The following is a 20,805-nucleotide window of genomic DNA, read 5'->3' on the forward strand; positions in this document are numbered from 1 at the left end:
AGAAGCTGGCCTTGCACACCCTGTGACACCCCGTGGCCCTCTTGATTGTGCAAATACAGGCTCTGAGCACACCCACCTCCCTGGGAGAATAGAGTGTTAATTTTTTGTGATCCCGCCAAGACTCCACTTCCCTGACACACACAAAGCTGATCACTGCAGAAAAGGTGGATGGATCTGGGGAACGGATCCCATTCCCCTTGGAGCAAAGGGACCAAAATCCCACGGCTGCTCCTAGAGGTATGACACCAGGGAGATTCAAGGGGTACACAGGCACAACCCTGGCCAATGCTGAGGGGCTGGAAGGTGCAACAGGTTTCCAGAAGTGAAACTGCCTTGAAGAAAGGGATTTGGGGTCAATACAGGGACCAGGATGGTGTGGAGCAAAAGCTGGTGCCCACACAGAGATCCCTCTTGAGGTCACCAGCTAATATCATGTAGGGAGGGTATGATGACTGAAAACTGGGCTTGCCTTTAAAGAGGTGGGCCCCAGGGAACATCACAGAGGAGACTCATGTCCTTCAGAGAGCCTCTGTGGCCCTTCCATGATTGGGAACCCTCGGTCTCTCCCAGGAGGGGAAGCATCCCATTACACGGGGCAGGACCCATCTTGCGCTGTGATGCCACGTGACAGCAACAAGCAACGGCCAGAGGGTCTGATCAGAGTACAGGTCCTGTTCTGCTCAGCTTTCCAGAGAGGACTGAACCCCTCTGCCCAGAGAACAACTATGAGGTTTGGAAAATCAGAGGAATTCAGATTTCCTCCTAGTAGGGCAGGAGGTGCTTAAAGGATTCAGTGAAATAAATAAAAAGGTGCTGTGTTTGAGCCCTGAGTCTGTGGAGAGGGTCAGCGTGGGGACTGGATCAGGGGAGCTCCAGAGGCCCATCCACCTTCAGCCCCTCAGCGGGCAGGTAGGGGCCTGGGACTGGGGAGAGGCAAGCTAGGTGCCTAAGGCACAGAATTTCAGGAGGTTCCAGCTCCAGGGGTGCAAGTTCAGAGTCAACACCCAACAGTGAGGGCTTCCTTACACTCCACACGCTGGGTGCCACCCTGGTGAGAGTGTGCACAGGCTCAGAGGCAGAAGCAATGGGTGCTGATTCTGGTTCCATCACTGCACGGTCTTGACATGTCACTTAACTTAGCTGAGCCAACACTGGGAATCCACAAAGACAAGCTAAGATGGATTCATGAACACACATCAATTTAGGAATTTAAAAGTTCCTTTTAAAAGAATTGTTTTACTTTTTAAAGTTAGTCTATTAAACAAAATACTAATTAAACAGTTGGAGAAAGGGCACCTGGATGAGGCAAACACTCAATGACTGAATTTGGGGGAACCTCAGACTTCACAGCAGAGCATCAGGTTTAAAGGCAGGAAATAGAGAGTTAGCCAGGGTTTGAGTCCCACCTCCAGGACTTTCCTGCTATGTGACCTTGGACAAGTGGCTTAGTTCTCTGCACCCCATTCCCTATAGAAAAGGCCCAATAAATTCCACCTGTGCCTACAGCGGTGGACAGGGAGCTGCAAGCATTTAAGAAACTGACTCAGTAAGGTGCCTCCCCCAGTGCCTGGAACAGGGTTGGTGCCCAGCAAGTGTTGGCTCTCATTAGTACTGGGCTGTTCTCTAAGTTTCCTTCCAGCTCTGACTTCCACCATTTTCTCAGTAGTATGAGGTCAGTCCCCCTGCCTCGCCTATTTCACAAGATTCCTGTGAAGCTCCAATGAGAAGATGCAGATAGAAGCATCTTTTCCCTTTAAGGAGCATTGCTCACCCAGTGATGGGTGTCACATTGTCCACCCAGATCCCTGTCATGCCTTTCCTGTCTCCTGTCCAGCAGTTACACCCACTCAGCACAGTCAATACTGAGGCCCTACTATGTGCCAGGCCTTGTCCAAGGTGCTGAAGAGGAACATGAACTAGACACCCCACCGGCCCTCAACTAGTTTATGCTCTGGTGAAAGGACACTCACAATGAACAAACAGAAAAAAATAAGATACTTTTAGGTTTTGAAAAGGCTGTGGGGAAGATTAAGTAAAGTCACACAGGAAAGGATGACCAGGGCAAACTGCCCTCGCTCAGGCTGGGGAGGGCCACGCTCAGGAATGGCCATTTGAGTTGAGACTTGAATGATGAAGGGGAAGCAGCTGTGCTGAGAGCCAGTAAAGAGCATCACAAGCAGAAGGGAGAACAAAAGCAAGGACCTCAGGAAGGAAGGCTGCAAGGAGGCCAGTGTGGCTGAAGTCTTGTTGGGGAGGAAGAAGAATGTTGGGGTCCCCGGTTACCCACAGCTCCCCCCGTCCCCTCTGCTCCAGCCTCAGCACAGTGGAGGCCCTGGATGCCCTTACTTGGTGGGGCCAGGTGGACCACATATCCGTTGCCAATGTAGACAGCCCAGTGTCTGTAGAAAGGGCGGAAAATCTCAATCAGGTCTCCAGGCTGGGGTTCAGGCTGCAAAACCAAGAAGAAGGCCGTTAGAGGTGATGGAAGACCTGGGAACCAGGGCGGGGCTGAGCCTAGAGGGAGCAGCTCAGCGGCCTTCATCTCACAGCTCTCCAGGACGTCCTCCGGAGCCCGCCCGGCCCACTTCACACACTTGTGTCCCAGAATTGCAGGGACTATGGGCCTGCCCATCTGTCTTTATGACTTGCAAAGTGCACACCTGAAGGGTTTCTTCATTTGCTGGGGCTTCTACCTTCTTGTTACTCTTAATATTATTGACTGAACTCGAGCTCCGAGTCAAGCACTCTGCTAAGCGTTTCACAGGTGCAGCTCAATAAGTTCACACAACCCGCCTATGAGGTGGGCACTGTTGTGATCCCTGTGTGATGAAAGAGGAAATCAAGGCTCAGAGATGGAAGGGAGATTTTGCAAAACCACCCAGCCCCTGAGTGATGTGAGCAGGACTCAGTGCTAGGCCGCATGATTCCCAGGCCATCGTCTTGACCACCACAGTGACCGTCAGGCAAGCACACGGGTTATCTGACTACTGCCTACCTGGGGGCCCTGCAGACGCTGTCAAATCTGGGGGGCACGGTATTCCACAGACACTCCCCCTACCTGACCCAGAGCCTGGCAGACAGGTGGAGTCAGCCTCTGGCAGTAATGTCCCCCTGGCTGCTCCTCCTGAGAGTGAAAGTGCGTGCATGCGTGACAAGCAAAGGAAAACTCTCTGTGCACTGTGCTCACTCCTCTACTTCTGACACCGGATGTGTGTGTTTCCCACACGAAGAAATTCAATCCTTGGTGCACACTGAGTGGGTGTCCCACAGTTTAACTCAGTTCTGACACTCACGGCCCAGAGTCAGCGCAGACCCCGCAGGCTTAGTCCCAGGAGACTTCGCTTCAGATGCCAGGTGCAAGCTGAAGTTGTCACCTGCGCTCTGAACAACTGGCTGTAAATTGATCGTTCCCACAGCCCCCTCCCTTGGGTTCAGTGGTTTGCCGGAACAGCTCATAGAACTCAGGGAAACAGTTTACTTGCTAGATGACCCGTTTACTAAAAAATATGCAACTGAAGAATAGCCAGGAATGCAGAGGGCAAGCTGTAGGGGGAGGGATTCAGAGCTTCCTTGCCCCCTCTGGGGACCACTGCTCTCCAGCACCTCCACGCTCTCACCAACACCCCATGTTAGGGGTTTTGTGGAGGCTTCATTATGTAGGCTCAGTTGATGAGATCATTGCCCACTGGTGATTAATGCTACTTCCAGCTCTTTGATCACCTGGTCAGTTGAAAGGGGCTTCTTCTGAATGATGAAACGCATTCCTCTCAACCCCACCGCTCAGGAAGTTACTCGGGTTTTAGAAGCTCTGTGGCAGGAACCCAGGACCAAGACTAAATATATATTTCTCATTACATCACAGTGGGCATGTGTGGGAGTGAGGATTTGTGTGCGTCTGCAGGGGAAGGTGGGGAAGGATGCTAAAACGCTCCTCAGAGCCCCGCCCTGTGATGAGGGCAGTGGCCCAGAGCCTGAGAACAGTCAGGAGATCTTCAAGATCACTGTCATTCAATGTACAGAGGTCCCAATACCAGACACTATGCTAAGAGCTGCAGGTAGGGGCACTCGATCTGGACTTCCCTCGTCTAAACCAACCATAAATCTCTTTGGGACACCTGGAGACAGAGCTCCTCAGAGGTTGTTCCAGCCCTTTGTCCTTCCCCCCTCACCCCTTGCTCTGGGGGGCTGTCCACATCCCACCTCCAAATTCTGGCCTGACTGAGAGATTCCATCAAAGATGAGTAGGGAGTGTGGACTCCCCTGGGACAGCAATGATGAGCAGTGGGAATAGCCCATCACCACTCTACAGTGGCTGTGAAGCAGGGTCAAGGGCAGTTCATTTCTATTTATAGAAGCACTAAAACTGCCAAGAAGCATCCTGTGTGGCAGGAAGTATACAGACAAATCATGTTGTCTTATTGCAGCAACTATAATTTATCTTCCCAGAAAAAGGCACCCAGACCTTACTGAGAATCTATTTCAGAACACTGGACAATGGTTACAACTTACAAATCCCATTTGTTTTCCAAAACAAAAGAGGAAAATGTATATTAATTGTTGAGGAAGAGTTAGGAGGTTTTCAAGGATCCCCAGAAGGGAACTTAACTGGCATTTCCATGAATAAGCCAGGACATAAAGGCAAGGCAGAGACCCAGCCCTCAGGGAACCTAAAGATTAGAAAAGGAGACATTTTGGACTTGAGTAATATGAGGGCTTCCCTGATGGCTCATACGTTAAAGAGTCTGCCTGCAGTGCAGGAGACACAGGTTTGATCCCTCGGTACCGAGGTCCCAATACCAGACACTGTGCTAAGAGCTGCAGGTAGGGGCACTCGATCTGGACTTCCCTCGTCTAAACCAACCATAAATCTCTTTGGGACACCTGGAGACAGAGCTCCTCAGAGGTTGTTCCAGCCCTCTGTCCTTCCCCCCTCACCCCTTGCTCTGGGGGGCTGTCCACATCCCACCTCCAAATTCTGGGGTCAGGAAGATCCCCTGGAGAAGGGAACGGCAGCCCACTCAAGTATTCTTGCCTGAGATTTCCATGGACTGAGGAGCCTGGTGGGCTACAGTCCATGGTGTCGCAAAAAGCCAGACACAACTGAGCGACTAACATTTTCACTTAATATGCTGTCGAGCAATAAGCAGCCAGTAGATACGCAGACTCAAGGAGCTCACTGTATCCCAAGCAAGTCACAATGAAAGAAGACCTATGCAGAGAAACATGTTTACTATACACACACACACACACACACACAGAGCAACAAAAATATCTACGAAGAAACTCAGACTCTGTAACACTGAATACTGATGCTAAGTGAAAAAAGCCGTACCAAAAATCCACATACAGTAAAAATTTACATACTGTGTGATTCCACTTATATGTCATTCCATAATAGCCATCACTATGGGACAGGAAAGTAATCCATGATTGCCAGGGCTACAAGGGGTGGACAAGAAAGGGGTATGAGGGAATTTTGGAGCAATGAAAGTTTCTGTACTATTCTGTATTTGATCATGGTGAATGGTTACTCAATTGTATGTGTTTATCAAAACCCATTGAACTGAACACCAAAGGGAGTAAATTCGACCTTAATTTTTTAATTAATAAAATTTTTTAACTTTGAAAAATGGATATCTACAATTTGAAAGCAAAAAGGCTGTGATTTTTTTAATAATCATATTGCCTTTCTCTTATAAAAGGCAAAAGGCACATATTTCCAAATACTCACTAACTTCAAACATGCCACCACTCAAAGAAACTTCTTTTTAAAAATGATCTAAAAGGTGATGGATTCACCCACGGGACCCTGTGCACCAGTGAGAAGCAAGGATTCGATGTTCACTTGACGACACGGACAATCTTAGCTACAGTGCTGAGTGGAAAAATGAAGACTGAGCTCTGCAAAATACCACTTATATAAATTAAAGACAATCACACACAAACCAATAATACATGTCTTATCAGAACCATACCCAAAAAATTATTTTTAAAAAGCAACAACAAAAGAATCTCAAAAACACACACATCATTTTAAAAATTAAAGAGCACATATTAAACATATTAGGATGCTAGCTAACCATTCAGAAGATGGAGAGAAAAATTATGATACAATGGAACTTAAAAGTCAACAGAAGACAAGGGGTCTTGCAAGGACCAGTGAGGACAGGTTGTCATGATCACAAGACATGAATAATTCACACTCTTTCACTAAACTCTAACTGGAGAAACAACTGCTTAATGATACACACAGCCAACTGTGCTGAATCAAAATTTAAAACTCAAGAAATCGTGTTATATATTTGAAATATGAGAACTACAGTCCTTGGGCCCGTTGTGTGCCTCTGCTTATTTTCGTCTGCTGGCAAAGAATAATGTTTACATTTTTTAATGGTTGGGGGACAAGTCAAAAGAAGAATATATTGTGACACAAGAAATTATATGAAATTCAAACTCCAGCGTCTATAAAGTTTTATTGGCACACAGCCATCCCCATCATTTACGTTGTGGCCAATGCTGTTTTCTCTCTATGGCAACAGAGACCAGACATAATAAAATGTTCCCTCTCTGGTCCTTAAGTTTGGATCAAAAGTGATCCATCCCTCACTTGGCTTGATCCCCAGCTCTAAAATCTAGTGGTATGCTATGCCAGGCGGTTCTTCCCCCAGGAACAGGTGAGCCAGCAGGAAGCCAGCAGTTCTCCCGAGTGCAGTAACCCGGGCTCTCCCACACGACACAGGCAATGACAATGGCAAAGCTGAGACTCTGTGCCCACGGGATTTCAGAACAAAAAGTCTTTATCCTCTCCACAAAAGCACAGCTTATAATGAGCTGTGTAACAGCCATTTTCCTTAGCAAGCAAATGGGGAACAATGTCTGGCCTCTGCAATTCATATTGGAAAAACAACCTAGATGACCATTAACAAGGACCAGCGAAATAAATTATCTTGTATGTGTATGTATTTATAGCCAATAGAGAGAACAGGTTGGTTTTACATGAGCAGACATAGAAGCAATCGAAAAGATAAGTTGGAAAACATTATCCCATTTTTGTTTAAAAAACATCATTGTGACATATGATATTGCTTTTATGTGAAATCTAAAACTAGGCTACAAATAAACTTATCTACAAAACAGAAATAGAGTTACAGATGTAGGAAATAAACTTATGGCTCTGGGGGGAGGGGAGTATGGAGAGAGAAACTGGAAGATTGCGACTGACACATACACAGCACTGTATATAAAATAGATAACTAATAAGAACCTACTGTATAGCACAGGGAATTCTACTCAGTACTCTGTAATGGCTTATATGGGAAAAGAATCTAAAAGAGTGGGTATATGTATACGTATAACACATTCACTTTGCTGTATACCTGAACTAACAAAACACTGTGAGTCAACTATACACCTATAAAAATTATTTTTTTTAAAAAATTGTACACTTATAAGCAAAACATATTATACACTATGTATGAGCTACAGAAAATACATCAAACTGTTATATACTATATACAGGGGGGATTGGGATTCAGAGACTTTTACATTTTATATTATTTTATTATTTTTAATCAATGTGAATTACTTTTATGATAAAAAATTTTTAATAATTTTAGATGGGAAAAAATCCTTCATACTGATGACCTTGCAGTTTTTTAATTGGAAAAGGTGAATATTCTCTGTCACCAAAACCTCTTAAAACCATCTTGCATTTGAAGCCTGTAAATATTCCCATGTTAATAATGCTTAAAAATCATTAACATTTGAATGTATCAATAACACTTAAAACCACAAAATAAAACCTAAAATAATACGGTAGATGTATCTCAGATCTTAGAATAGAGAAAGACATTCTAAAGATAAAGTCCAAAGAAAAAGGCATAAAGTAAAAGATTGAAAGTTTTTATAGGTTTCCGTGGTGGCTCAGTGGTGAAGAATCCACCTACCAATGCAAGAGACACAAGTTTGATCCCTGATCCAGGAAGATCCCACATGCCTTGGAACAATTAAACCTGTGTGCCAACACTATTGAGCCTGTACTCTAGAGCCCAGGCACCACAACTACTGAAGCCCACGCACCCTAGAGCCCAGGCTCGGCAACAAGAGAAGCCTCTGCAACTAGAGCAGACCTCGCTCATAGCAACTAGAGGAAAACCCTCGCAGCAATGAAAACCCAGCACAGTCAAAAATAAATAAATAAATAATAAACATTTGGGGAAAAAGTTTTTATGATTGAAAAAAATGTTAAAGTTCTTATTTAAACTTTCTATCATTGCCTATTATGTTCACACTCCCTCTTAAGAGAAAATGACCACCCACAATCCCGACGGCCCCGGCAGCCATATTTTATACCACGTGACCACTGCAGACCAGCCTCCACCAGCTGGACTAGAAAAAGGCACGGATCCCAAGCAGGTCAGTGCCCTGTGATCCTCCATGGTCCTCTCTCTCTCACTCTCAAAAAGTTGAATCAAGTAATTTTAAAAACTAGCTTTTGACACAAGAGCCAAAATTGAAAAATCATGACATGGAGCAGACAAGAGAGACCCCAGTGAAGCACAGGCCAAACCAAGGGTTGGAGTTCTCACACCCACTCTGACCAAGCAGAAGACCCCTGTGGGCAGTGGGAGAGAAAGAAGCAGGCACATCATGAACAGCTAGCCGGGTCTCGCCATGGATGGAGCACTGAAAGTAACAATGAAGTCGTGCCCGACTCTTTGCAACCCCATGGACAGTAGCCTGCACCAGGCTCCTCCGTCCATGGGATTTTCAAGGCAAGAGTACTGGAGTGGGTTGCCATTTCCTTCTCCAGGGAATCTTCCCAACCCAGGGATCAAACCCAGGTCTCTCACATTGTAGACAGACGCTTTACCGTCTGAGCCACCAGGGAAGTAGAGATGCACAAATTTCAGCTGTGGAGTGCCTGGAATCACCGTGATCCTGAACTGCCTCCCAGCCCCTGGGAGGCCCAGCTTTATTATAGCTCCTGTACTTAGGCTTTCCCCTTACCCCTCTCCATGTGTCTTTAGAATAAAGCTTCTTTACTTGAGCTAGCTTAAGTGGGCTGCTTGTAATCAAAACAGCCAGACCAGAAAATTCTGTGCATTAAAAAAACCACAGACAAACTACCAGTGACTAACTGGAAGAAAATGACAGCCTTAATATATAAAGAATTTTCATGAATCAAGAAAAAATTTAAACACTGAAACAAAAATAAATGGAGACAGGGTATAATAAATAATTTTTAAAAGAGAAATATATATTACCACTAACACAAGAAAACTTATTCTATCTCAACAGTAATCAAATAAAAGTAAATTAAAAATGATTCAGGGGTAATACTAAATATAAGAAAAGATGCAGGTAAACAGGTACCCTCAGTCACTGTTGATAGGAGTATAAATCAGTACAACTTTTCTGAAGGTCAATTTGGCAATTTATATCACTAACCTTAAAAATGGGCTTCCAGGCAGCGCTAGTGGTAAAGAACGTGCTTGCCAGTGCTGGAGACGTAAGAGACATGGGTTGGATCCCTAGGTCTGGAAGATCCCCTGGAGGAGGGCATGGCAACCCACTCCAGTACTTTGGCCCAGAGAATCCCTTGGACAGAGGAGTCTGGCAGCCTACGGTCCATAGGGTCGCAAAGAGTCGGACACAACTGAAGCAACTTAGTATGCACGCTTGCACACAACCTCAAATATATTCATATTCTCTGACTCACATCTTTATAGACCAACTCTTAATAATAATCTGAAATGCCTACAAAAGATGTCACAAACTCACATCTAATGATAAAACGTTAGAAACCTAAATATTCTACATAAAGATACTAGCTAAATTCTGCCATATTTATATAGTATACTGTACAGTTATGTTTTAAAAGAATACTTAAGGACAAGAAATATCCATAATATAATGGTTAATAAAAAAGCTTTACAATCAAGGATAACTTAATTTTTTAAGTTTAAAAAAAAAACCTTTATGGAGAAGGAAATGGCAACCCACTCCAGTATTCTTGCCTAGAGAATCCTGTGGACAGAGGAGCCTGGTGGGCTGCTGTCCATAGTGTCGCATAGAATCGGACACAACGGAAGCGACTTAGCATGCATGCCTTGGAGAAGGTAATAGCAACCCATTCCAGTATTCTTGCCTGGAGAATCCCAGGGACAGAGGAGCCTGGTGGGCTGCCGTCTCTGGGGTCGCACAGAGTCAGACACGACTGAAGCAGCTTAGCTGTGGCAACAGCAGTGCCACAAAGTGAAAATATAGGTCACTAACTACAAACCACCAAACGGTTCCATTTCCACTTAAACCAAGGTCGTACACTTTATGTCTGAACTTTTTTTATTTTTTGTCTTCATTCATATCTTGGTAGTTTTCCCTGCTTTCCAATAAAGTTTTTCTATGAGGGCAAAAAAAAAAAAAAACCTTTACACAAAATGGTATTTTTTAAACTTTGTTTCAAAAGGAAAACCAACACATTAAAAAAAAAATTGTGGAAATACACCAAAATGTAAACAGTGTTTATTACTAGGTGGTGGAATTTGGGATATTAATTTCCTTTTTAATTCTTTTCTAGTTTTCCAAAAGTGTAAATACATATATATTTGCTTTAGAATCAGAAAACAATGTAAGATTTGATAAACATCAGTGTGCTCAATCTGGGGTAATCCCTACAATTACTATTATGTAACAAAATAAATACACAAAAGACTAGAAAGATATATACCAACATCCTAACAGATTCCCTCCAGGTGCTTGAGCTAAGGGTGGTTGTTGTGATTATTTTGTTTCCTTCTATTTTTCTGCATTTTCCAGCTTTTCTGCAATGAGCATTTTTAAGTTTATAGCATACTTTCCAACTTTATAATTTCTCCACTTTATTATGAAGATTTTTCAAGTGCTCAAAATTGAAAGCAGTTTTTAGTGAACACATACCCACCACCTAGATTCTACCACTGTGTTACTGTATGTACTTTATCACAAATATGTCCACCTATTCATTCCAACTGCATATATCTTTACACTCCTCTTACGTCTGTGAAAGGCAGACATAAAGCACTGGGGCGTCCAGGACAATGGCAACAGTGCCAGCAGCAGTAAAACAAGCATGTGACGTGCTCTCACGCTGATGGGCTCCAGAACTCACTGGGTTCCTGACTCCAAGCCTCCAGCCTTTATCCCGAGCTGTGGTCTCAGACCCGAGCCTTGCCCAAATTACAGGAGAGGAGGCTGCCAGCATGCGTGCAGAATCACCCTGCCCTTAACAAACACCCTCTCCCACCTCAGGGAAGTGATGTAACTGGTCAATGATACCCTTTGAGAATTCTTTCCCCTTGGAGATGCTCACCTCTGCCTGGGAGGGTCAAAAGACTCATTCATTTGCTCATTCACTTAACACAGGCTCAAAGAGCCGGGTACCTGGACTATGCCCATGAACAAAGCCAAGATAGCCATCTTCACAGAGCTCTTGTTCAGTATCAGAGAGAGAGAGAAATTCTTCAAATGCATTTAAAGCCTCAGTGTGGGTGCGCTTAGTTTGCTCAGTTGTGTGTGACCCTTTGTGACCCTGTAGACTGTAGCCCGCCAGCCTCCTCTGTCCGTGGGATTCTCCAGGCAAGAATACTGGAGTGGGTGGCTATTCCCTTCTCCAAGGGATCTTCCTGATCCAGGGATCAAACTCAGATCTCCTGCATTGCAGGAGGATTCTTTATCGTTTGAACCACCAAGGAAGCCCCAGTAAATGATGATATCTAATAGAAGAGATATCAAATAAAAACAAAAAGAAAGAAAGAAAAGGTAAGACAGGATTAAGTGGTCTGGATTGCAATGTGGTGGGCGGGGGTGGGGGGGGGAGGACGCAGGCTGCAACAGTCTAAGGGTGTCAGGGAAGGCAGAGAGTGGGCCCCGCAGATGACAGGAACATCCAGGCCAAGGGGACAGCCTGAGCAAAGGCCCCAGGTAGGCGTGTGTTTGAGGAACTTCCGGGAGGCCAGAGTGGCTGGAGTGCAGCGGGAAGGAGGAGAGGGTAGGATGGAAGATGGAGAGAGAAGCTGATGCCTCAGCCAAGATGGGGACAGCAGGGCATGAGAAATAATGGATTCTAGACTTCTTTGAAGGTAGACTCAACAGGATTTGCAGTTGCGATGAGGGAGGGTTTGAAGGAAAGAGGAGTGAAACGTTACTTCAAGGTTTCCAGGAGGCTGAATGGGCAGGCTGCTGGCGGGGAGGGTACCCTGGGGTGAAATGTCCACCTGGAGCCGGGCAGCTGCATGTGTGAGTCTGGAGGTCAAAGGAGCGGTCTGGGGTGAAGGTCACTGCCGATCTTTAGAACAACTCCTATTGGGAGTTGGAGGCAAAAACCTGGCTGAAATGTGTATAAGAGAGACCAGGAGGAGAGGACATCCTCCTGGGAAAGACAGCACCTGAGATTTTTGTTGAAGTCTTGAAAAATGAGGGGGAGCATGTATTTAAACCCAAATCCTGCACTTTTTTTTTTTTTTTTTTGGCACACCATGTGGCAAATGGGATTTCCTGACCAGGGATCAAACCTGTGCCCTCTGCTGTGGAAGTGCTGAGTCTTAACCACTGGACTGCCAGAGAAGTCCCCCAAATCCTTCACTCTTAACCCTCAGACTCTGCTGCAATCAGAGGAGGCAGAAAAGCAGATAGATGGAAAGCAGACAGAAGGAGACAGGTGAACAGGGGTGGGGGCAGACAGGAGCAAAAGCACAGCGGTGTGGGCATCTCAGGGCAACCTTAGGGTTGGGTCAGAAGCAGGATGGACCCCAGGCCTGGCGTTTTTTTGTTTTTTTTTTTTTTAAGCCTCCAGGTGATTCTACTGTGCAGCCCAGAGGGAGAACCACAGGAGAGGGTGTCCGTAAGGCAGAGAAGGCTAGACAGAGAGGGGCAGTCGTACCTCATTTTGCAGTTGGGGAAACTGAGACTAAGAGATCAGGTCACTTACCCAGGGTCAGCCCTCAAGTAGCCAATCAGGAACCTGAACCGCCACCTCGTCCCCACCACAAGGAGGAGGGACACCGCCCAGCCCTCTAGCAGAATTCGTCATCTGCCCCTGCATGATAACCCACATTCACTCCTGAAACTCAGAGCCAGTGTGAGACCCTCAGGTGCGGGCACTGCACAGGACCAGAGGGGAAAGGAAAGGCGCTTCCAGAAGAATTCTCAACCCAAGGGTTGAAACAAAGCAAAAGGAATATTTTTCTTTCATTCAAGACCACTATATGCCTTCCAGTCCACCCACACTCAGCCCCATTTAGCCCCCTTGTCAGAAGTTTGCAGTCTGTTTTTTTTAATTAATTTATTTTTTATTGAAGGATAATTGCTTTACAGAATTTTGCTCTTTTCTGTCAAACCTCAACATGAATCAGCCATAGGTATACCTATATCCCCTCCCTTTTGAAACTCCCTCCCGTCTCCCTCCCCATCCCACCCCTCAAGGTTGACACAGAGCCCCTGTTTGAGTTTCCTGAGCCACACAGCAAATTCCTGTTGGCTATCTATTTTACATATGGTAGTGTAAGTTACCATGTTACTCTTTTCATACATCTCACCCTCTCCTCCCCTCTCCCCATGTCCATAAGTCTATTCTCTATGTCTGTTTCTTCATTGTCACCCTGTAAATAAATTCTTCAGTACCACTTTTCTAGATTCCATATATATGTGTTAGAATACAGTATTTATCTTTCTCTTTCTGACTTACTTCACTCTATATAATAGGTTCTAAGTTCATCCACCTCACCAGAACTGACTCAAATGTGTTCTATGGCTGAGTAATATTCCATTGTGTATATGTACCACAATTTCTTTATCCATTCATCTGTCGATGGACATCTAGGTTGCTTCCATGTTCTAGCTATTGTAAATAGTGCTGCAATGAACAATGGGATACATGTGTCTCTTTCAATTTTGGTTTCTTCAGGGTATATGCCTAGGAGTGGGATTGCTGGGTCATATGGTGGTTTTATTCCTAGTTTTTTAAGGAATCTCCATACCATCTTCCATAGTGGCTGTATCAATTTACATTCCCACCAACAGTGCATGAGTGTTCCCTTCTCTCCACATCCTCTCCAGCATTTATTGTTTGTAGACTTTTTGGTGAGGGCCATTCTGACCAGTGTGAGGTGATATCTCATTGTAGTTTTGATTTGCATTTCTCTAATAATGAGTGATGTTGAGCATTTTTCATGTGTTTTTCATGTGTTAGCCATCTGTATGTCTTCTTTGGAGAAATGTCTGTTTAAATCTTTTTCCCACTTTTTGATTGGGTTGTTTGTTTTTCTGGTATTGAGTTGTATGAGCTGTTTGTATAATTTGGAAGTTAATCCTTTGTCAGTTGTTTCATTTGCTATTATTTTCTCCCATTCTGAGGGTTGTCTTTTCACCTTGCTTATAGTTTCCTTTGCTGTGCAAAAGCTTTTAAGTTTAATTAGGTCCCACCTGTTTACTTTTGTTTTTATTTTCATTACTCTAGGAGGTGGGTCATAGAGGATCTTGCTTTGATTTATGTCATCGAGTGTTCTGCCTATGTTTTCCTCCAAGAGTTTACATATGGTAGTGTAAGTTTCCATGTTACTCTTTTCATACATCTCACCCTCTCCTCCCCTCTCCCCATGTCCATAAGTCTGTTCTCTATGTCTGTTTCTTCATTGTCGCCCTGTAAATAATTGTGTATATGTACCACAATTTCTTTATCCATTCATCTGTTTATAGTTTCTGATCTTACATTTAGGTCTTTAATCCATTTTGAGTTTATCTTTGTGTATGGTGTTAGGAAGTGTTCTAATTTCATTCTTTTACATGTAGCTGTCCAATCTTCCCAGCACCATTTATTGAAGAGGCTGTCAATGTTGGGTTTTTTTTAATGAAATATTTCAGGAGTACAAAAAAATACAGAAAGTAGGCTAGTGAGCATGACTTCTGTGTTTAAATCAGGATGCATTTGGTTTTTAGAAACTGCATACTGATTACAGCCTTGGGGCTCTGAAGCCATACAGCCAGGGTTCAAGTTCCAGTTGTACTTCTTATTAGCTGAGTAGCCTTGGGCACCGTTACCTAACTCCCAGCCTCAGTTCCCTCAGCTCTAAGAGAAGGGTAATTAGGGCACATGATTCAGGAGACTGTCCTGAGGATCACATGAGTTAGTATCTGTAAAGCAAACACTACCTGGTACACAGGCATGTGCTCAGTCGCTGCAGTAGAGTCTGACTCTTTGCGACCCCATGGACTGTACCCCACCAGGCTCCTCTGTCCATGGGATTCTCCAGGCAAGAATACTGGAGTTGGAATTGAAAGAGGCACGTGTACCCCAATGTTCATCACAGCACTGTTTACAATAGCTAGGACATGGAAGCAACCTAGATGTCCATCAGCAGATGAATGGATAAGAAAGCTGTGGTACATATACACAATGGAGTATTACTCAGCTAATAAAAAGAATGCATTTGAGTCAGTTCTAATGAGGTGGATGAAACTGAAGCCTATTATACAGAGTGAAGTAAGTCAGAAAGAAAAACAGCAATACAGTATATTAACGCATATATATGAAATTTAGAAAGATGGTAACAATGATCCTATATGCAAGACAGCAAAAGAGACACAGATATAAAGGACAAACTTTTCAACTCTGTGGGAGAAGGCGAGGGTGGGATGATTTGAGAGAATAGCATTGAAACATGTATATTATCATATGTGAAATAGATGACCAGTCCAAGTTTGATGCATGAAACAGGGCACTCAAAACCAGTACACTGGGACAACCCTGAGGGATGGGATGGGGAAGGAGGTTGGGGGGCGGGGGGGGGTTCCAGATGTACACCCATGACTGATTCATGTCAATGTATGGCAAAAAACACCACAATATTGTAAAGGAACTAGCCTCCAATTAAAATTTAAAAATTAATTAAAAAAAAAATACTGGAGTGGGTTGCAATGCCCTCCTCCAGGGGATCTCCTGACTCGGGGATAGAACATGTGTCTCCTACATTGGCAGGTGGGTTCTTTACCACTAGCGCCACCTGGGAAGCCCTGGGAAATAGGTAGCGTTCTGTAAATGGCAGTTTTTGCTGCCACTGTTCTTGGGGGTGTTTTTATTATTCTTGATTTGGAAGGTTCATAGACAGCTCCAGGACCAACTGGAGACATTCTGGAGGTTGTGAAACCCAGCCAGAGAGCAAGTTCTCTTTGTTCCCAAATCACATGCTGTGGTGAGTGTGGAAATCCCTCATCTCACCCACTCCATTTCTGATACTCTGGGGAAACCCTCGAGAGGCACATAATTTAAAACAAAAGTAAAATCCTGAAGTCTGGAGAGGGTGCTGAGAACGGATTTTGCTGACAGAGAGTTGGGAGTTTTAATGCAAAGACTTTAGGAAGAAAAGAAACCCCGGAGGAGCCCACCCTCAACACTGTCTGTCTGAGACTGCATTTTCAGAAGCAGAACCCAGTCCACCTGAGACTGAGGCCCCTTTGCTCTATTGCGGTGTGACCTTCAGGAATCACTTAACCTCTCTGAGCTTCTACAGCAGATTTTGTGTCAGGAATAATGAGATAATGAGGGTGAGAACTCTAAAAACCACTTAATACCTGTTAGAGAGTCCCAAACTCATGCCCCAGGCTGGGTGGGTGCAAGGAACTGGGTGAAGGGGGAGGCCAGACTCCCCAGCTTCAGGCCCAGCAAGAAGATAGAGGAGGGGCTGGGTTGACTCATAACCTGTTCCCTCCCAGCTTCTGGGAGAGGGACAGTGGCAGCTTCAATCAGGCACCAGTCCAGCCCCAGCAGCCCAAAGGTCATGGGTATTCTGAAAAGGAGGCAAAACTCATTTGCCTTCCCAGGCTCTTGAGCCCCACAAGCCCCAGACCTGTTCCACATGTTGAACTTCAGCCCACGGGAAACGACTTCCCCTGAACTCATCTGGGAACCACCACGGCTGCCACCAGGCACCCCTCAGGGTTTTCACAAGTTACTTGGAATCCTTACAGCAGCCCCATTTTAACCACCAGAAAACAGCTCAGAGATAGAAAGTAACTTGCCCAAGAGAACTCCTGAGAAGTGGTGCCAGGGGGCTTCACTGCTGGCTCAATGGTAAAGAATCCACCTGCCAATGCAGGAGTCACGGGTTCAATCCCTGATCTGGAAAGATCCTACATGCCATAGAGCAACTAAGCCCATGCCCCACAGCTACGGAGCCTGTGCTCTAGAGCCTGGGGGGGCCTCAACTACTGAAGCCCACCTGCCCTAGAGTCTGTGCTCCGCAACAAGAGAAGCCGCAGCAACAAGGAGCCCACAAACTGCAACTGGAGACCAGGCCCCACTCGCCACAACTAGAGAAAAGGCCACGTGGCAACGAAGACCCAGCACAGCCAAAAATAAATTCATTAACTAAATTATTTTTAAAAAGAAGTGATGCCAGGATTACACTACAGGTCTTCCTGAACCCAAAGGCCAAGTTCTTTTCGCTGCACCCAGTAATTCACATGAAGCTTCTGACATCTGCTCACCACCCCCACAGTGAGTTTTGCCCACTGCTTCACTGTGTTCTAGGCCTACAAGGCCCTTGACTGTTTGCTAGCAAATTCCTATTCATCCCTCATGTCTCTGCCTCCTCAGCCCCTCCCCCTGACTTCCCTGCGGAGAGTGTTTATCAGCCACAGCCCGGTTTGTCTATAATGATGACTATAATTGTCTGGCTGAGCCCCGGGGAAAGGAGAAATCAGTTTCCCTGCCCAGCCCACCAGCTGCACTGGGCAGCCAGCCAGGCACATACAACATTCTCAGCAGAAGTTTGTGGGCTAGAGGAACACTCTGCTTCCTGCTCAAGCCCCTCCACAGTGCAGATGAACCCCTGCCCTGCCTGAAGCATCTGCTTCTCCCTCCTCCCCTTTGCACCTTAACTAGCTCCACAGAGATCTGTTAGGATGTCAGGCAAACCTCGAGGGTGGTGAAGAGGTCCATAAGAGAGTCTCAAGTCAGAGCCCAGAGCAAGCCCATCAATTTCTGCATATCTGCAGGCAGGAATAGAGATGCAGATGTGGAAAACAGACTTGTGGGCACAGGAGGGGCAGGAGAGGGTGGGACGAATTGAGAGAGTAGCACTGACATGCATATACTGCCATGTGTAAAATAGAAAGCTAGCGGGAAGCAGTTTGTAGCGCGTGAAACTCAGCTCAGGGCTCTGTGATGACCTAGAAGGTGGGATGGGAGTAGGGGTGGGAGAGAGGTTCCAGAGGGAGGGGATGTGTGTATACTTATAGCTGATTCATGTTGTTGTACAGCAGAAACCAACACAACACTGTAAAGCAATTATCCTCCAGCTTGAAATAAATTTTTTTTTTTAATTTCTGCATGTCTGGAGCCTCAGATGCCCTCTGGATCTTCACTTACCCAGCAGCAGCTGCTCAACAAGCCACGGGTTTAAGGACAAGGTGCATGGAGAAGGGAAGGCAAAGCTCTTGGACCACGCCTCCTAAGCAAATGTATTAATAGAACACAGTGGCACTGACCTGGAGGCCTCAGGACTGGACTGAAGGGCTTGGAGAAACGTGGGCCATATGGTAGACATGCAGCCTCTCCAACCCAGGGAGATCCAGGGATCTTCTATTGGAATAACTAACAATTGTCAAGTCCTAAGAGCCAGGCTTCCCAGGTGGCTCAGTGGCAAAGAATCTGCCTGCCATACAGGAGATGTGGGTTTGATCCCTGGGTTGGGAAGATCCCCTGGAGAAGAGAATAGCAACCCACTCCAGTATTCTTGCCTGGGAAATCCCATGGACAGAGGAGCCTGGCAGTCTATAATCCATGGAGTTGCAAAGAGTCGGACACGACAAAGCACACACACACACACACACACACACACACACACACACACACACACACACACACACACAAGAGCCAGGCAGTGGCACACATAGAGTAGGAAAGTGCACCCATCCTCTGGGTGCAGACAAATAGGTGAGAGTTGTCCATAGAGAATTTTAAAACAACAAGACATACCAAGAATCAGTCTGCTGTTTATTATCGCCATATGGCGACACTTTTAAACAGTATCAGTGATAATGGTCTAATTTCTAATTCATCCAATTCCTGCGGAGGAGCCTGGTAGGTTTCAGTCCATGGGGTCGCTAAGAGTCGGACACAACTGAGTGACTTCATTTTCACTTTTCACTTTCCTGCATTGGAGAAGATAATGGCAAACCCACTCCAGTGTTCTTGCCTGGAGAATCCCAAGGACGGCAGAGCCTGGTGGGCTGCTGTCTATGGGGTCACACAGAGTCGGATACGACTGAAGCAACTTAGCAGCAGCAGCAGCATGCGAGCTTTAAGTAAGCACACATTCCTATTCTTTGAAAAGTTTAGTTTTCTATGTGGAAGTCTAGTCAGAGAACACCTAGCTATACAGTGAACCTCCAACACACACAGACTCAGCTCCATGTGTCTGCTCCTACAGTAAGTTCTGAATGGCTCAGAATGGTTCAAGTTCGCTTTCAGGACAGTTTGGGCTACCAATCCCTCCCTACATTTTCCTGTGTTTAAACAGAAGACAAGCATCTGCGCTCCCAGCACCAGAAGAAAAGAGACTAAAAGAGAAGTATCTGAAAGTCTAAATCAATTTCGCTGGGAACTAAACTCTCATTCTAAAGCAATGGATTAAATAAGTGTCAAAGTTCACCATCATTCAGCCATTCTCTCTGATTTTTGCCAAAGAAGAAAATCTTGGGAGAATTTTACCAAATAAAATAAAAACTTATGATGGATTTTCTGGTGAAGATGTTTTAGTCAAAATGTTTTAAATGTGGATATATTTAAAAGCCACTAGAATGGATCAACAACGAAGTCCTACTGTATAGCACAGGGAACTATAGTTAATATCCTGTGATAAGTTATAATGGAAAAGAACATTAAAAAGAATATATGTGTGTATGTGTGTGTATATATATATATAACTGAATCACTGTGTTGTACAGCAAAAATTAACACATTATAAATCAACTATACCCCAATAAAATAAAATTTAAAGATAAAAATAAAAAATCAGAAATTCCCTAGTAGTCCAGTGCTTAGGACTCTCTGATCTTATCTCACTGCCTAGAGCCTGAGTTGTACCCCTGGTCAGGGAACTAAATCCCACAAGCTGAACGGCACAGACAAAAAACAAAACAAACAAAAAACCTAGAGATCAACAAACATAAATAAAATTTAAAATAAAAGCCACTAGAATTAATTTTTTAAGACATAGGCAGCATTGCAGTTTCTGGAATTCATTACAAAATGGGATTTTTATGAATCTCTGACAAACCGATTCTAATGTTTAAGGCTATTCCTATTTGTATATCTGTTGTTTCATATGAGAGAAACTTTTGAAATTAATAAAAAGTGTTCTTCGATCAACTGTGAGCCAAGATAGATTGACAAGTCTGCCTCTACTGAGAGTTGCATATGCAAAGAAGATCAGTTTTGTCAAAGTCAAGGACAACTTTTCAGAAAAAGTTCCAAAACAGAAACTATAATGTTGTCATTATTCATGACTATAACCAACCTAACTATAAGAACAAGTTTTCTTCTAAATTACATTAATGCAACTAAAAACTATTAACCCATTACTTCTATTTTTCTCTATAACATCTACCCTACTTTTCAATTTTTATTTTTTCACTGGCATGATTTCAAATGCAAAGCTCAACAGAAGCAACTTTACTGTGTTTCTTTTCCAGCCATTACTAATATTTATTTCATGATTATTACTGAAAATAATGTTGTTAGATAAGGAAGAGGGATGTTTTTAAATG

At 44.6% G+C, this 20,805-nt stretch overlaps 1 protein-coding gene across 2 annotated transcripts in view; it reads right to left on the bottom strand.

Annotated features, from left to right (window-relative positions):
* Window positions 1–20,805, bottom strand: part of LOC133241365 (phospholipase A and acyltransferase 3) — a 30,005-nt gene that overhangs the window by 7,741 nt on the left and 1,459 nt on the right. For both annotated transcript variants that reach the window (XM_061406744.1, XM_061406745.1), the window contains exon 3: window positions 2,347–2,449. In XM_061406744.1, coding sequence (XP_061262728.1) covers window positions 2,347–2,449 — 103 coding nt within the window. The remainder of the gene's footprint in view (window positions 1–2,346; window positions 2,450–20,805) is intronic.

This window comes from Bos javanicus, chromosome 29 (genome assembly GCF_032452875.1).
Source record: "Bos javanicus breed banteng chromosome 29, ARS-OSU_banteng_1.0, whole genome shotgun sequence".
NCBI lineage: Eukaryota > Metazoa > Chordata > Mammalia > Artiodactyla > Bovidae > Bos > Bos javanicus.